Here is a 19,038-nt window from a genome sequence, read left to right on the forward strand (position 1 = left end):
TCTGCAAAACAACTCAAGTTAGCTCAAAAATTTCCGAGGGACAATCAGTTTTGCTCTTTTTGTTAAGGAATTAACTTCTCCTTTCGGCTCTTTTGATCAAGGAGTTGGCTTCTCCTTTCGTCCAGATCGGAACTCTTGATATTCCGGCGTAGTAAAATTAGCCATCACACCTAGACCGCACCGATCTACCACGGGTGTCTTGATGCACTAAAATTACATACCCAGGCAATCTCATCCAATTAGGAATATTCAGTGGTTGGCACATCACAATGCAACACAAAAGCTCACATATGCATGTTACAAGACATAGAAACATAAAGCCGCCGATGAACACTCCTCCCACATAACCTAACAAGGTCCGGGCCAAGAGATATTTAACGACTCCCTCATCACTCCTCCCATATAACGTAAAAAGGTCCGGGCCGGGAGATATAGAGGCCTTTTACAACCAAACGCCCTCCAGACCGCGCTCAGACTTCTTAATACTCCTCCCCGCATAACCATCCAGGTCCGGGTCAGGAGTCACAACAACAATACTCCCCCCGTAAAATAACCAGAAGAGTCCGGGCCATGAGTAAAAACAACACTTTTCAATCATCATTTCTCACTACTGCACCCGGGAGTAAAATCACCAATCATTGAAACCAGTATTAAAACCAGAGTCAAACATTACAAATCGGCACCAAAACAAGTTCAAAACAGATACCATCCATTTCAAACAAAATTCAAGCAAATTTTCAAACAAGTTCTCAAACAGATTTCAAACTTAAAAAGCAATCTCGACATCAGTCGAGCTCGAAAAGTCGACTGACTTTCCATCCTAAAACCTGCACCAAAAAATTAGGGTTAGGTTCATTCCATAGGGTCGTAGCCGAGCCCAGCATGGTCCATCAACTCTTGGACAAACAGTGTTTCTTTGGCGGCGATGGTAGTCCCAAGATAGCAATCGCACTCGACCTCCAAGGTCATCTACTCGTGAAGAGACATCTACTGGGAGATGTCGAGAAACTTCAAGTTATAATCTGCTAGGGTTTCCATGGCAAGCATTTCAGGATACCCCACTCGGCCAGAAGTTGCACTCCGAAGGAAGATGTCAGAAACCATATAGCTTCGAGCAAAAAAAATTCTTGAAAGCTTGCCAAGTCCTTGGAGTGTGTTGCTTGGTAGTTGTAGACATCAACATCTGCATGGCACTGCTTTTGAGAAAAACAGTGACTTGAAACAAATCTTGGATCCTTCTCTTGCAAGTGATCTTAATAGCTTATGCCCTGTAAGACATGAGCGGTGAAGATGGGAGCGCGCCCGAAGCGCGATGCAGTAAGGGTGGGAGTGACTAGTAAGTCCGAGGTCGGAGCACGAAACCAAAATTTCAAATGAACTTTGGAAGTGCGATCTTGCTCTGTTTGCTCTTTGGTAGGACCGGTATGCTTTCAGAAAAGCACACGCCTGATGCTCTGATACCATTGTCACAAGACGGGCACCACATGCCAATAGAGAAGAACTCCTTGAATGCACCCTCCCTATCTCTCACACGAACAGAGATCACTATACTCATACGTCAGGATCTGATTCAACCAGATACCAAGAGCACATGGATACAACCGATATAGGAGTTGGGCACGAAGATGGCTTTCTATAGTGAGCATCTTCTCCAACTCACGGAGGACAGCTTTTTGGCGAGACCTAGATACATGGATACACACTTATCTCATGGGATACAGTGTGCTATTGGCCGTATACGCACATCCTCGCATCAGCTTCAGATCGAGACTGGTAGATTTCGAGGAGTACCAGCAAAGGCCAAGATATGTCATTTATGTCATATTGAGCTAGAGACAAAGCTGCACTACAAATGTCACTGCCCAATGTACTATGACATCCGTGGCCACTTTCACTGCTTGTTCAAAGAGGGTTTTGGACCACTTTCTAGAGTCAATGCCTAGGCCTGTTTTTACTCGAGCTGTGCCGACACAGGGAGAGCTTGTTGAGGACATCAGGGGAGAGCCAGTCTCACAGGCAGATCACACATTCCTTTACACTAGATATTGAGAAGCTAGAGGAGTGTCCACCACAGCAGAGCTCAACTCCAGATCACACCCATACCAAAGGTACATTGATCGATCGGGTGATTGAACTAGGGAGATCCAGACACCCACGACCACAGGGGGCTTCACAGTATCGGAGGAGGCTGCAGCAAAGGATCCGGATCACCCTAGCTCGACATGCGAGACGCCCTATCAGAGTAGTGACTATGGAGGATATTGACGAGATTCGCCACCGATCGATGAGGGATTTTGTCACGTGACACATCCAACCCTGTGTGTTCGTGGACAAGCTACAGCACGACAAGGGTTCAGTCAGTCCAGTCGGTCTAGATTTAGAAGTGATCTGGCACTTTTGTGAGTCTGTTCGCGAACCGTGCATGCCAAGGCACTTAGTGTAGATGCATATCCTCTGGTTGCACACAGCATGATCATAAGCATTCCCATCAGAATCCTTCAAGGGAATTTTTCATTGCATTTAGCCTATTTTACCTATTTTTGACATTTTTCACTTATTATTTTTAAGTGACTTTTGTTGGAAAGTAGGTAGGGCAAATTGAGTAAGTTTGTATATAAGCAAACCTAAACTAGCACTAATTGGCAGAAGAGGCAACAGGAGCACAAGCTCAACAAGCAACTCCTCAGCAAGAATCCCCTTGGTAGCTTTCCCTCCAAGCAAAGACCCCCATCAACCTAGCGTTTTCATCATTAAGTAAGCCTCACCATAGACCCCCCAATCATTGGCGTTTTCAGCAAGAAGTTCATCGCCAGGATACCCTTCTGCTAGTGTTTTTGATCCAAGACACTAATCGTCAAGAAGTCCTCAGCATGGCGTTTTTCAGAGCGCTAGCGTTTCCAAAATTGAAGCCTCATCCATGGCGATTTTCAGCAGATAAAGACCTGCAATTTTCAGCCCTAAAGACCATCAGTTTTCAGCCCTAAAGAACCGCAGATTTTCAGCCATAAGGACCAGCAAAGGAAAACTCTTGCGTTTTCAACCGCAGCAGAATTCAGCCATTAGCGTTTTTGGACAGCAGTACAAGAGTAGCAGATTTCAGCCCTTAGATCGGTCTCGTCATCCCCATCGTCGTCGTCGATCTAGCCTAGACTTGCATCAGTCACATGCATCCACTTTGTATCAGTTTGTGCAATCAATAGTAGACCACTCTCGCCGACGAGAGTGGGGCCTTCGGAGGAGGGTTTTACAACATCTCTGGTGTCGTATTCTCTTCTCTCTCTATCTCTTAGTCTCATACACTTGCACGCACAGTGTCCATTCACTTTGTTTGTGATCATTGCACTCTCTCATTAAGAACGGAAGGCTCTCCCTTCCATAAGAACAAAAAGGAACCTTGAGCACAGTTCGGAGCACTCATCTTGAGCAAAGTTCAAACATTCATTCCGTTGCACCTTACATTGGTATCAGAGCTTTGGCAGTGTTCTGTATCACTCAAGGAAAGAACCACAAGAATCACAAGCAATTTTTTTTGCTTGTTGAGGTCGCACGAACCCAAGTTCGCTTGGGTGTGTCGATTCCTAATCGTGTTTTTGAAAAGTGACAGGAATCCCAGGAAAGAAGGGCTTGTCCAGCCTCCCCTTGTGTCCTTTTCACTCATTAAGAGCGGACTTTGCACTTAGCGGCCAGCCAATCGACGTGAGGTGGAAAAAAGCAACCTTGGTGTGAGTGAAAGGCCGCCAAGGGGTTTGCCCGCGGAAAAGAGCAGAACTCGGGTGAAGAGAAGATCCTTCTCGAACACAGACTGCGAGCGAAAGAAAACCCTCAAGACCTCAAGACCCACAAGAACTCAAGAACCCCAAGAACCCAAGATCCTCGTGAACTTAAGAAACCAAGCCCACAAGAACCCACGACTTCAGTGGATGGTCATCACTCGAAGCGGAATGGATACTTCGCTTGGAAGTGATGAGCATGAGAGAGGCGAAGAAGAATTTTCCCCACCAAGATTTTTTTTCGACCCTCCCCCTTCCCCATCTACGTCAAGGATTGCACTAACTCCTATGAAGGAGTTTCCGCAGTTGTTTATAGACAAGAAGTTAGAACGAAAAGCAAAAATAGAGCATGAACACGAAGAAAAGATGGCAGCCATAGAGCGTCAACACACAGAAAGAGTGGCAGCCAAACATCGCGAGAACAAAGAAAGAGAAGCACAATTTGTTCGCGAGAACAACGAAAGACAAGCAGAATATGACCGCAAGAACAAAGCAAGACAAGAGAAGAGCGATCAACACATGAAAGAATTCTTGCGACTCTTTTCTCAAGTTCAGGCACAGATGCAATAGATTCGGAAAAAGGAGATTCTCTTAGTCTCTTCTTCTCCCAAGCATGACACACATGATTTGCATGATGATTTGGATGATAATGATGAGCATAATGATTTGCATGACCAAGATGTGATTTCTCACAAGCATGATGATTTGCATGAAGATGATGTGATTGTTCACAAGGATAATGAGTTAGTCGATGCTTTTTCTAGCGAAGCTAACCTCGTTTCAGATTCGATCAATCACGAAGGATCGATCTTGGCTCTCGAGCCTAAGTCCACAGAACCCCTTCAGGAAGAATCGATCTTGGCTCTCGAGCCTAGGTCCAACGAACCCTCATAGGAAGCATTATGTGTTCGCATGATTGATACACACGCATTGTTTGAGTGTTTCATTCGTGATCGTTTACTGTACCAGCATCTTTATGTGATCCCTTTTCCTAGGCATGACATATTGTACGTTGAGCACGTTTCACGCATGAATGAGCACGAATGTATGCGGATTGTCCATGAAAAGCTGACAAGTATGTATGTAAGGAAGTCACATTCCATGTCTCTTCCTTGGCATGACACATTCGTAGAATGAGCACATGAAAGTATGAGCATTTTCCGTTGTGAATTGCCACAGTTGATTGCTTTAGATCCGCAGAGAAAGATTCGATCTCATTGTTTGCGTGTGTGTGGTGAACGGGTTAGCACTCCGTCTCTTTGTTCATCTACATTGCATGCACAGTCTTTTAGGAAGACAAGATTTTTTCCACTCACTTTACATAGACTAGGTATGTTCATGGTTTTGTGTTGGAAATGGTTTCAGGAATTTTCAGCCATGGAGATTCTTCAAGAAGAAAGAAGCATGACACTAGATGAAGTTGAAGCATCGAAGGAGCCTCCAAAAATTGTGTCGCTTTCGGCGCCGCCCAAAGAAGCAAGCATTGCAGACCTTTATGAAGTTCAAGTACCGCAGGACCCACACATCAGAGTGGGCCAGCGAAGAGTCCCTTCCAGGATTCCGGATGCTATTGGCGATCTCCCTCGACGCCATACAGTTCGGTATCAGTACCTCACTTTCAAAAGGAGGGGATGTTAAGTGACACATCCAACCCCATGTGTCCGTGGACAAGCTACAGCTCGACAAGGGTTTAGTCAGTCCAATCAATCTAGATTTAGTAGTGATCTGGCACTTTTGTGAGTCTGTTCGCAGACCGTGCATGCCCAGGCACTTAGTGTAGATGCATATCCTCTGGTTGCACACAGCATGATCATAAGCATTCCCATCAGAATCCTTCAGGGGAATTTTTCAGTGCATTTAGCCTATTTTACCTATTTTTGATATTTTTCACTTATTATTTTTAAGTGACTTTTGTTGGAAAGTAGGTAGGGCAAATTGAGTAAGTTTGTATATAAGCAAACATAGATTAGCACTAATTGGCAGAAGAGGCAGCACTAATTGGCAGAAGAGGCAGCAGGAGCACAAGCTCAACAGGCAACTTCTCAGCAAGAATCCCCTTGGTGGTTTTCCCTCCAAGCAAAGACCCCCATCAACCTAGCGTTTTCATCATCAAGTAAGCCTCGCCATAGACCCCCCAATCATTGGCGTTTTCAGCAAGAAGTTCATCGCTAGGATACCCTTCTGCTAGCGTTTTTGATCCAAGACACTGATCGCCAAGAAGTCCTCAGCATGGCGTTTTCCAAAGCCCTAGCGTTTCCAGAATTGAAGCCTCAGCTATGGCGATTTTCAGCAGATAAAGACCTGCAGTTTTCAGCCCTAAAGAACCGCAGATTTTCAGCCATAAGGACCAGCAAAGGCAGCATTTTCTCTTGTGTTTTCAGCCGCAGCAGAATTCAGCCATTAGCGTTTTTGGACAGCAGTACAAGAGTAGCAGATTTCAGCCCTTAGATCGGTCTCGCCATCCCCGTCGTCGTCATCGATCTAGCCTAGACTTGCATCAGTCACATGCATCCACTTTGTACCAGTTTGTGCAATCAATAGTAGACCACTCTCGCCGACGAGAGTGAGGCCTTCGGAGGAGGGTTTTACAACGCCTCTAGTGTCGTATTCTCTCAGTCTCATACACTTGCACGCACAGTGTCCATTCACTTTGTTTGTGATCATCGCACTCTCTCATTAAGAACGGAAGGCTCTCCCTTCCATAAGAACAAAAAGGAACGTTGAGCACAGTTCGGAGCACTCATCTTGAGCAAAGTTCAAACATTCATTCCGTTGCACCTTACAGACTTCCTTTGAACCCCCCCCCCCCCCCCCCCCCCCCCCCCCCCCCCCATCCGCCTACCTCTATATCACCAATTGCATCAGCCCACCCCTTGTGCCATTGTATCAGCTCTCATTTCTCTCCTTCTCCCCCCCCCCCCCCCCCCCCCCCCCCCCCCCTCTCTTTATGTAGTTGTACTCAGACATTGTACTAGATTCACCACTTGTAACATTTTTGGCCTCATAGGTCACTTTGGCCTTCTGTAGACACTAATATATCTGGATGACTTTATGAAATAAGTACTTCGAACTGGAAATTCCCGACATAAACCTGATTTATGTGTGCTCTCTCAATAGTGTCTGCGTGCATGTTTGAAAGAAGAAATGATTCTAGCATTTTGGCCTTGTGATTCCATATGAGATAGACATGATAGCAATAAGTAGTGAATCCCGACATCAATGAGGTCTGAGATAGATCTACATGCGATTGCTAAACACGTTGCCAATAGATCATGATCCGATATCTCGATGGACTTTATGTGATTGGATTTGGATGTGAGTCGAATGTTCAATGACTGTCATCTTTGTGCAAGTGATGACGTTGCATGACCATCTGGACGGGAATCCGGATAGTGGGAGGTCTAGCCCCTAGAGAAAGATGCAGATGAAGTTTTACCGATTTACAGGATCTTCCATGGGCCCCAGATTAAAGAGTCTTAAGCGTACAACTTATGGTACCCATCCGAATTGGCCCAACAGACAAAAGGACAAGAAAATTGCGCAAGGATGCTGACGTAGAAGAGTTGTACGGACAGCCCACGTTTACTGTCGACAACTGATGTGGCACTCTACAAATTTGCGTGATTTGCGCTAGCTGCCTTGAGCGCTAGCTTTTTGGGCATGGGATGCTTTTAAAACTTGAAGCTTTTCACGTACTACTTTTGGGCATCCCTTGTATTGTTTATAAGAGCCCTTGGGGCCTCACTCTGCAAAATCATCTGGACGCAGAGTCTGAGAGCAAAGGTCCCTTAGAAGTTGTACCTTGTTGAGATCAATAGAAATACTGAAAGGGGCGCCAGTCTTGGGGCCAATGCTTCTGGGCGCGGAACTCCAACACGCTCTCTCTCTCTCTCTCTCTCTCTCTCTCTCTCTCTCTCTCTCCCCACTGACAGAGGAACAAAAAGACGAATACCTCAAAAGGGATAAGTGTTTTGACTATGGGGAACGAGGACATATATCTGTGCGGTGCCCCAAAAAGGCACAAGAATGAGAACGACTGACAGACTGAAATAGAACTGGGCGAGGAGATACTCGCTCCAAAACAGATACTGAATAGAAATTTGAAAAAGATACCAATTAAATGAATAACTTTGAAATAGGAATTCCGAAGATGACTCTGACTTTTGTACGAAATTAATGTGTGTGAAAGATCTGGCTATTTGTGAACAGTGAATGCAATTGGGAGCAATGACAGCTCCAGAATGACCTTGACCACGATTCGAGATAAGAATCATGAATTTTGAATGATGATAATGACTGATGATGAATGATATAACTGGATATTGTGGTGAGCGCATCAAGAGTTCCCAAGGGATGAGATGGCTACACAGCGATAAGATGACTAAACTAAATGATTGAAACACTCAACTCAATATAAACTCAGTGTGTTATTATAAACTGGAATTCCTGGAAATGAATCTGATTTTTGATTACTCACACATGTGATTGTGTTTGAGTGCAGGATTGAAAGACGGAATGATTGACAAAATGACTGCAGCATTTTGGTCTTGAGAAATCTCAGCATTTTGGTCTTGAGAAATCTATGGACATGATGGCAATAAGAATTAGTTAATTCGAGATCAATGAGATCCGGTGTGGATCAAGATGCTATTACTAAATATGTTGCCAGGAATCATGGTCCTAGATCTCAATGAATTCTATGTGATATGACTTGAATGTGATGTGATGTGACTGTCGTCTTTGTACAAGTGTTCGATTTGTGTCGTCTATTGCATCGGTACTTAGAGTCAGTGTCTACTGAACTCGGTTAAGGCTTATGTCTGATTTTGCAGGCGTAAACGAGGGCAATTACAATTCTTTCAAGAAAGGGGTATGTCACAAACTTGACAAGCAACTGAGCAGAGAGGACCCTCGGTCTTTGTACTTTGCTCAAGCATTAATATACAAATAAATACCAAAGGGGCGCCAGATTTTGGGGCCAATACCTCTGGGCATGGAACTACGTCGCACTGGGTCGACTCCATCTTAAATTGTGATGAAGTTTGTGAAGTGTTTTAAGTGATTCTCTCGTGTGTCATGCCAGATTTCCGACTTGGGGTGTCCAAGCCTGTAACAGTGGTGGCAGCTTGGACTGATGACGTGGCAGTACGGAATCCCCTTAATTGCGCTAGCATGTTGACGTGGCAGCAATACAAATTTTCGCGTTTTGCGTTGTGCCACGTGGCAGGCTGTACAGATTTCCGCAGGCTGCTTTTTGGCCTAGTGCTTTTGAGTTGAAGCTTTTCATGTAATTGCTTTTGAGTTTGAAGGCCAAGGGCCTATAAATATGGACTTAGGGCCACTCTGAACTCGGTCTACTGACGAGCAACTAGGCAGAGAGGACCCTCGGTCTTTGTACTTTGCTCAAGCATTAGAATAATAATAAATACCGTAAGGGGCGCCATATTTGGGCCAATACCTCTAGGCACGGAACTACGCCGGGCCGGGTCGACTCTATTTTAGATTGTGATAAAGTTTGTGAAGTGTTTTAAGTGATTCTCTCGTGTGTCCATTCAGATTTCCGACTTGGAGTATCCAAGTCTATAGCACCTATCATAAATGGTACCAAACAAGTGGGTATCATTGTCTGAACTGTCAAAAAAGGACAAGGTTTCCTCCACTAAACTACTAGATTGCTTTCTAAACTTCTTAGATCTACTTGTCTTGCTTTTCTTCGTCTTTCTCCGTTTCTTCCACCTTTTCTCGTCCTCATTGAAGCTAGAGGGAGAGGAACTATCGAACATAGGATGGAGCTAATCAACTTGATACACTTCATGATTGTACATCCTTGAGCATATAGATGTGCCCCCCCCCCCCCCCCCCCCCCCCCCCCTCCCCCCCTTCATAACCATGTATCTTGTATCCTGGCCTCCCAAAAATCACCCACTCCCTCCCCCCTACCTCAGGACCACACTTTGTTGATTTGTACTTTTGTCCTTTCCCGATAGATGGATGACACATGCGTATATTTGATTTGTCTCATAGGCCGGCTGCGGTCTCTAATAGCTAGCCCCACACTTCCATACACATACTTCCCAAGTCCCCAAGTCCCTCGGCATCCTCACACATCATCAATAATTCTTGTGCAGACTCAAATGCCTCGTTACAAAACCTTAATGCTTTGCACCAAACATTTCAGACGAGTACATATTCACAAGAGGACACTTTGACCATGCACTTAACAAGCCACCTTTTCCTGTGCTTTTTGCTATTAGAACCCACTGCCCATCATTCTGAAACAACAACAAAAGGGTTTGTTACCAACATACATGTGATAGCCGCAATTTGAGCCCTTGTTTATTCCACTGAGTACCTATCATCATTCAAAGCACATCAGCAAAGCATCACAGTAACCATGTAGATGGGACAATCATACCATTCACAAAGTGAGGAAAGGCACAACATACCAAAGCAGGTTTCTTTGAAGAAAAAAGGAAACCAGATAAGCTAAGAGAAACACAATCTGCAGGTGTTCCTGAAAGAAAATTACAAATTGAATTATCCATAACGATGAATCAAACGATCCGCATAAACTTCACCGAGTTCCAAAAGAAAGCAACCTGAAACTTCATAGGCAATAGCCCCTTGAATATCAACAGAAGAAGCTTCAACAGTCTTCCGAAGTGTAATGGAATGACCAACACCAGACTTATTACTGAAAGCCAAAGTTATGACAAAGACACTTGAGGCTCATGTAAAAATGACACGCCAGATGAAAACAGAACAACATGCATCAGAAGGTCATCACATAAGACTCAACAGTGCCTAGGCCAAATGGATGTTGGATCAAATAACCAGAAGCTAGAAGGAACATTATGGGAAATCAATGTAGAAGATGACTGAGCAATCATGAATGCTACATCCAAAGAGCTTCATAAGCACACGAGACGATATGATCTAATATTAAAAGAGCCCAAAAACCAACGACTATCCAAATGGTTTGGGAGTGTGATGAGGCAAAGTGCGCACGCTAGGCCTCCTGGCAAGTTTGATCCGCCACCCCAATCCCCAGGAGCACCTTAGAAAACACGCTACCATAGAAAAAAAACAAAACTGGATGAAAAAGTATGCCCTTGCATGTGTCCTATGCTTTTAATTAGCCTCCTGACTGATACTGACACAATCTCTATCTAGCCCTTATCTGCACCTGAACAAAAGCAATCATAAATTGAGGGGTGTTACCTATTGGGAGCGCAGACATAGACATGGCAGCACTCACTGTTAACAAGGGCCTCCACTAGTGCTCTCAATCCAGGCGCGTTAATGCCATCGTCATTTGTGAGCAAAACAGCCGGTCGATTATCACTACATGAGTCGGTCTCCTGTAAATGAGTTACTGTATTTTTTGCGTTACTCCCTGGTTCATGCTTCTGCTCCAAACAATTGCCTTCATGTTGCTCCTGCCCTACATGGCCTACGCTATTGGGATGATGTCTCTGGGACTGGCGACTCTTCAACGCATCCTTCAAACTCGACACGAACAGAGGAGGTGTCTCCATTCTCTGCTTAAACAGCGATCATACAAGGAAGAATTCTGGATGCTTAAGTGCATGCCAATAAGAAGGTACTAGTGAAGTTAAATGTATGAAACAAGGCGATGCATCGAAAGAAAACACCGTTCACTGGATGACCCGACAAGCTTTAAAGCAGGAAAGCGAGGGAAACCGAATGCGAAAATATGAGGAGTTGAGGACGGTGGGTTTTCAAGGTCGCCCAAAACAGCAAAAACGACACAGAAAAGCGCAGGAAAGGGAAAAAATTCTTCTTTGCAAAGGTCGCCCAGGAGGAAAAGCCCGGAGGTAAAAAAGCGCTATTGGAAATTGAGATGGTTGAGAGAGAGAAAGAGTGGGAGGCAGTAAAGAGCGGCGGTTAGGCCTGTGGTGAGTGTGACGAGCTCAAGTCGGAAGAGTTGACTGCGGGCGCGCTTCTCCTGTGTCTAATATCAATGTGATACTGCACCTCTACCCCCTCCTTTTAAAAAACTAGCTTTCCTATGATAATACTTCCTGGTTATAAACTGCCGGCAGCCGTCAAAGTTAACGGCCTCTCTGCCGGCCAATTATCTCAATTGGAATTTCTTCTCTAAGGCTTGTGTCACACACAGAGCAGTTGACCTTAAGCTCGATTGCTCTTGTCGCAAATAGGGTGCATGTGTGGGCACCCTAGCATGACATACATGAGTGGCCCTTGTAACATCTCTGACCATTGTGAATCTCACTCAATGGACACAACTTTAAGAAGCACGAACAATATCCAACCTGACGCGGTTAGAAAACAAAACAAAACAAAAAATCCAAAGCAAACCAATGGCTTCCAAGAACACGAGCACAAATCTAATCAAGGAAGCCTCATGCAATGAAATTTTGCTAAAGCTCAAGACACCTCCTAAATCATCGCAAGAAGCAAGTCTCGCCTCGAGAAACAATAGATCTTCTTAGATCTCAAGTAATGGAGCGAAAGAAGGATAATGCAAAGCTTAACCAGGATAAAAAGATGGATGTGCCTCACGTTATCATGCTAAAGTGCATAGCTAGCTCTAGAGATGATTTAATGAGGAGTGTAATGGCAAGTCTATCACACCCTCCATCCATTGAGAGATGTGTCAAATTCTTTGTTATCAGTGAAGCAAGTACACCTAGACAATTTGGGAAGAATAAGGTCTCAATGCCACAAAGTGCAAGCTTTGAGCCATCAAGAACTCATGAGGTGGCACAAGCCGACCTAACAAATGGAGGAACCTAGTAAAACCTCTACTCTAACCACAAGGATACAAATTGGTCCAAAAGACAAGTATGGAATCCGATGCCTATTCTCAACCTTACTGGATGAAATGGTTGAATCAAACCTGATGGCTTATAAGACCTAGATTCTTATTTGTCAACTTATGCTCCAAGAGCTATATATGGGCCTATGAGTAGCTTTGAAGGTCTTCCCCACAAGTGTGTAAGCAATATAGTAGCTTCCTTATCCATAGGTTTTCACATTATAGGTGGTTGTTTGTATGTGACAACATCATAAAGCCTAATAGAATAACTAATACTAGGCAGGGACTTGATAATCCTTTTTGGGAGATCCTCTACTATTGTCACAATGACCTTACACATGAAACTAGAAATGCAAGGTCACAAATGCTAAAGCTAAGTGTCTGACAAGTAGGACCTATTCAAGCTTGATCTCAAGACACCACCACCCCCCCCCCCCCCCCCCCAAAAAAAAGAGGCTTACGTCGTTGCAAAATCCAAGTTCCAAAGAGACTAGCCAAGAACCAACAAGATTTTGAGATGGTAAAGTCTAATTTCCTAAGGCTTTAGGTGCCAACCCATCGCGAAACGCATTGATAGTGCACACTCACAACAATTCAACCTTAACTGTCAAGTCTTCTTTGTTAAGTGAGCACAAGCAAAGGCAAGATAAAAGTGAGCTTCCAATTGCCTTGCTATAGGTGAACCTCATAAATATCTAAACATCTTCGTGGGCTCCAAGGTAACAATAGCTCAAACACCAACAACACAAAATCCACTACCAATGTGCCTAGTTTTCTAGGTCAATCTAGAGAAAAAATCAACACAAGGCTTGTATAAACGACCATAGAGATGAAGCGGTCTCTAAGATCCCTATCCCCATGATAGTGCCACCTATAAGGATTGGAATTGTGCTAGAATCGAAAATGGAGCTATTGTCGAGTGCATAACCCTACAATATTGAAAAGCAAGGTGAAAATTGGTCTCTCACCTAATTTGGAGCATACTTGGCAAACCTCTGCTCCAAAAAGAAACCCATGCAATAGTTGCTATCCTTAACATCCAAAAGCACTTTGATAAGGGGGCATTTGACAATGGAAGTGCCAATGGTACAAAGAAACTACAACACTTTTTCTTATCTCCTTAAAATATAAGTGCCGCTATTGCAACTAGTGAAATCAAAGATGATGTCAACCTTGACATCCTCATAGCCTAAAGCTTTGGTGCTACTTTCGCCTAGTTTCCACAAGACCATTTCTTTTTTTGAAAATCCAAAGCGGAGTTCTCATGCCTCTGTGCAACTAGTGAAATCAAAGATGATGTCAACCTTAACATCCTCATAGCCTAAAGCTTTGGTGCTACCTTCGCCTAGTTTCCACAAGACCATTTCTTTTTTTGAAAATCCAAAGTGGAGTTCTCTTGCCTCTGATCTCAAAATTTGATATGTGCTGCTTTGACTAATCAGGGAGGTATCTTTGTACTAAAGACAACAAATACCAGACAATTTCCCTCCATCGATTAATAAAACGACTCTCCACCACAACCCACAAAATCATAAGGCAAAGGTGTATGTGTGGTCAAAAGACTTCTACGAGCATTCAAGGCCATCAAGGATAGTATAGCCATGGGAATACAAAATTTTTGCTCTATTTTGCCTAAAGAAGTCAAATGTAGAAATTTATTCAAGGCTTAATACTTCATTAGCCATTATATTTTTGTAGGGTATCTTCCCATGGATTCATAAAATCTTTGTATAGAATGTCTAGGAATTACATAGAATTGAAGTTATTGCCTCAAATTCACTCGTACTCAATGATTAGCATTACATTTCAATGTTTATCATCCAACCTATTATGGACCCTGGAAGAAGATTATATTCATGTGTAAAAGTGACTTAGTCAAAGAAATTAGGACTCCTTCATGTCATTTCTAAGGTGCATACTTAGAGGCAAGAATATAACTTTTGAGATTGGACCTCCATCTCCATTTTTTAGACAATCCGAGATATATAATGTGATCTTTGTCCTTCAAGCTTCTTAGCTTGTGACATGGGAGCTTTTAATGTAATGGAGCTCATCGTTCCTTCTCTCTATTTTCTCTATCTTCATTTGTCAAAAACTCATGCTTAATTAGTTGTACGATTCGTTAAATGTGTGGCTGAAGTGCTTAATCTTTATGGTTGATTCTTAAGTTGTCCTAATGAATACAATGGTTGTATGATTAGCTAAAAGTTGCAGTGTTTGGAGTGTAAGGGTTAGTGGAGAAGCATCTCTTTGTTTGTGTGGGTGGTACATCGCCTTGCCCAAGGAGCGCTTTGCATTGGTGGGTAAAGTAGATAGAGAAGAAGAGATTAACATTGAGTGGCACAATTGAAGTGTGAGATTAGGGAAATTCTCAATGTACATTGTGAGCAGAGCATAGTTTCTTCCCCGTTTCTCTTGTACACAAGAGTAGACTTGCCATAAAAATTCCTAGGGATTGAAAGAAATCCATTGGTGTTATGCTACTTGTGTAGTGACCCTTCATCTTCTTTTGATGTCATTGTTGAGGATTGATCCTTTTGGTGTTAGGATTATGTGGGTTACTAAGTAGCGACTACAATGATGTACTTAATGGAGAGAGATATAACATACACAAGAGAGAGAGAGAGAGCACAACATATATGTGGTTTACCCAAGTGTTACCCAAGTGTGGGCTATGTCAACTTGAAAGTAGCCCCTCAATGTCCTTACACTTCAAACTGAAGTAGTTTACAAAGGGCTTGGAAACCGTTAATGGTCGTCCCACGTGATTCTCTCTCTACCTTGCACTTCTTGTTTCTTCTCGCTTCTACTTTTCATGTGTAGAAGAGTCCTCCGTTTATAGATGCAAAGGAGCCTCTATGGGTTGCCCTCTCACATGAGAGGTATCCATCCATGTGTAAACATGTCCACCCTTAACCGGCCACCACTGGTCATTAACTCCGCATACCGACCATAGACCACCAACCAACATTGACTACCGCCCAACAGCCATAAATTTGCCGACCATATTCTTTTGAGGACTGGGGACTGAAGCATGCCTCTTTCCACCTAACCGTGCCCTACTGATTTGCTAAAAATAGGGACCCCATGTACCACTGATCCGTCCTAGCCCTCGGCCTGCTCAATCTTACCCTAGGCCTGACATTACTCCCCCCTTGGAGAAGTGTTTTCGTCCTTAAAAACAAAAGTGTTGATATCTTCATAATAACACTAATGTTTTTTGCAGTGGCATCGTTCATGGATCCAGCTATCCATTTGATTGGAAATTTGTCCAGTAGGAGGTTTAGTGAAATGAAGAATAACATCTTGATTATCCATATTATTGTCCCTTTGCAACCATTTTGTGTAATCGGCTCATATCTAACATAGTGTATAGGCTCTCTTTAGAACTAACTTGAGTATACTAAATGAGTTATCACAACAAGGAGGTGTCGCAAAGGATACATCTTCTCACTTTCCATGAAAGTAACATGTTGATGAGACTAAACCTAGTCGCAAACATGCTTTACCTTATGATAAGCAAACTCCAACTAAAGCAATACATTCTTTCTAATTGAATTGCTTGGTGCTAGCGTACGCGCTTCATTAGCACAAGATTACACGTGTAATCTGCCTATCCTCTTTGGATAAATGATAGTGTCGAGGTGCGTTTCCCAACTATTTACAGACAGTCTTCCAATGACTGGTAAACAGGGATCACAGTGCCTTACAACATTGCTGAGGAAATAACAATGCTATGAATAACCATCTTGGTTAACTTGAGAGATCCACAAGCACCCAAACGAAGCCATGACCTCTATTGGTGATTGGTAAATCAAAAATTCCCCCATAAATATATTTCACATAGAGCAAAGATGCTTTATAAGTGATTAATGTATGAATGTGCATGCCACTCCAAACCAGCCATTGTTAAACACAAGGACCCATAACACCTAGTGTGCATGCATTTAGCAAAAAGAGATTCAAACCTACGTATCCATGATCCTACTTGCCAATGCTTATGGCTAATGTTATGTTCACGCCTCACAAGAAAAGAACTAAATACTTTCCATGTGAAAGCCGTGAGAGCATATTTGTAACATTATAGAGTGTGAAAATTGAGCGCACCTAGGTACCAAATGAAACATGTTCATTAACAGAACATAGCTTTGCTACATGTATAAACAATGATTCTTTAAAGTTGTCTAACAACACTTGTACCTTAACAAGTCTGACTAGATGTCCGACAATTTTTGGCCACTGAAATTGTTCCTAATATGACCTGCTCAAAATGGTCTTATAATGGATTTGACCAGCACCTAGGGACTTTTTCCTGACACATAATTGAAATAGCGGGCGCCAGTGTTAGTCCCAGAGACTCGTATTCTCCACATGTGGAATATGACTAATGATAACCTTGTAATTAGGATTTTGATACATGTTTTGACTGAGGAAGAGAATTCTAAGCTGAGGAACATTCCTTAAGTTACTGCTTTGCTTATGTGTTGTGCATCCTATGCCTGGTTGATAGCTTATCCTATAAGCATACAACACTCTGCTTGTACAATGATCTCGTAGAGAGAGGTAACATAAGTCACATCTTGATCCAACTACCTTGTATGTGGTCGTGACTTAAGTATGACACTTTGCCCGTGAATTAAATCCTTGAGTTATGTTCCTTTTAGGGCTGTTGTGTGTTGACATCAACAAAAGAAACATAAATAAAAAATGTTTTAAGCCACCAATAAGTTCGAAGCTGGTGTTATAGCGAAAGTGTAAACAATAATGAGTTGAAATTCCATCTACCTCACTCACATGCCGTGCATGCAGAGGTGTAAGCCCTTGGTGACACTGATAGTCCTACACATTGAGTTGATATCTTAAGTGCCATGCACAATCTATACTGGTATGTATTGCCAATTCCCCAAACTTGTGTGTCAGTGCCCTTGATCCCGAGTCAATGGGTAGTACCTTGGCATGAGTTAGAAGCCTTGCTTCTCATGAATCTTTTCAAAGCACTTGATTTGTACAACAGAAAATCCTTACCAATCTTAAAGATCAAAACATAGAAAAACTTGAAATTGGCTAGCCTGATTGTCCTATTGTAGCCAGTTGTCCTAAAATTTTGAAGAAAAAACTCACACGAAGTTGGATCAAATCCATCTTTCCTGCAAGAGAGAGAGTTGTCGTAGGGGCCATATATGTCATCTTGGCACGTAATGAATTAACTTGCAGACACATTTTCAAGTTCCCCGCAAGTTTGTATGCTCATAGCATATTCCAAACATGGGAAGTCTCAATGCTAGATGCCTAAACTGAAGCCTTGCTTCACATAAGTTCTCCAAAAGAATAAACAGGATGGACTCATAGGCAACATACATTCCTGTCAGCTACAAAATTTTGCTTCCTAAGCCATTCACAACTTTGTTGTTACAAATTCAAGTCATGCTTGCTTAGGTAGAGATACTACAATAATTGTACATCAATTGAGGAACATCGTAATGGGTGCATAGCCTTGTTGTAACTTAACACAAGTCGTACTTGTCTGAAATGATGTGCAAACATATCGTATATGGTCATAGGTAGATGCAATTCTAGAAATGAACGATCAATTATGTTTGCCAATCCATGCAAAGAAATGAATTGACTAAGTTCAATAACATCCTTGTTGTAGCGATAATCAAGCCATGGGTGAGAAATTCCAACAAACCCCTTGGGCGCCAATCAGTGCACAAGTTGGAATTCACAAACCTGAACAAAATGAAATAATTGCATAACTGATGCATAATTAAAGCAAAAACTTAAACATGAGTACTTGGAGTCTTGTCGAATGTACTATTATGCCATGCAATACGCTGAAGGATCCTCAATAGATATCAGCTTTCGTTTGGAATCATTGACTATTCGGATATGGATGGTCTCGTCAAGTTGCCTTGCACGTGACATACATTTGCGAATTACTTCGATCATTGGCAATTGTCAAGCCTTGCCTGACATGCCCATGATTATTCTCCATTAGCATGGTTACCTGACAGTCGTTCGTCCCCTTGAGATCTGATCGCTTAGGTTTGATTACTCCTTGCATGCCAAATTGGCCCAACTTTGCCGACTCTTGACATTGTCAAGCTTTTCCATTTGTGCCGCAATTGCATACGGCCTAAAGGCCTTAACAATCCTCACATCTCCCCTTGATCTAGCTGAGCTTGACTTCATTACCATTGAGTATTTTTGCATACCATGCATAATCATTGCATGCTAGTTTTCATGGTCGTTTGCAGATGATTAAGGTGACATCTCTCCACAAGCAAGATTCAAGGCAATCATTCCATGTTCCTCAAACATGACATGCAAACACTCACAGCAATCAGACAGCTTCATGTGCTTTTGCTGCCACAAAACTGGGGGAAAATTGAATTGGAGGACTCTCAAGAACCGGGTTGGCAGCTTGTTCTGCTTCATGGGGTGTGCATGCACCCCAAGCAAAAT

General features: G+C 42.9%; 1 protein-coding gene across 1 annotated transcript in view; it reads right to left on the bottom strand.

Moving 5' to 3' along the window:
* Positions 1 to 11,773, bottom strand: part of LOC147452983 (uncharacterized) — a 47,426-nt gene extending 35,653 nt beyond the window's left edge. The window contains exons 1-4 of the mRNA XM_086518534.1: positions 10,992 to 11,773; positions 10,370 to 10,464; positions 10,217 to 10,284; positions 10,079 to 10,122 (exon numbers count right to left, since the gene is read on the bottom strand). Coding sequence (XP_086374660.1) covers positions 10,079 to 10,122; positions 10,217 to 10,284; positions 10,370 to 10,464; positions 10,992 to 11,308 — 524 coding nt within the window. The 5' untranslated portion in view covers positions 11,309 to 11,773. The remainder of the gene's footprint in view (positions 1 to 10,078; positions 10,123 to 10,216; positions 10,285 to 10,369; positions 10,465 to 10,991) is intronic.
* Between the last annotated feature and the right edge of the window lie 7,265 nt (positions 11,774 to 19,038).

Source organism: Adiantum capillus-veneris, chromosome 8 (genome assembly GCF_014529385.1).
Source record: "Adiantum capillus-veneris isolate H3 chromosome 8, ASM1452938v2, whole genome shotgun sequence".
NCBI classification, from domain to species: domain Eukaryota; kingdom Viridiplantae; phylum Streptophyta; class Polypodiopsida; order Polypodiales; family Pteridaceae; genus Adiantum; species Adiantum capillus-veneris.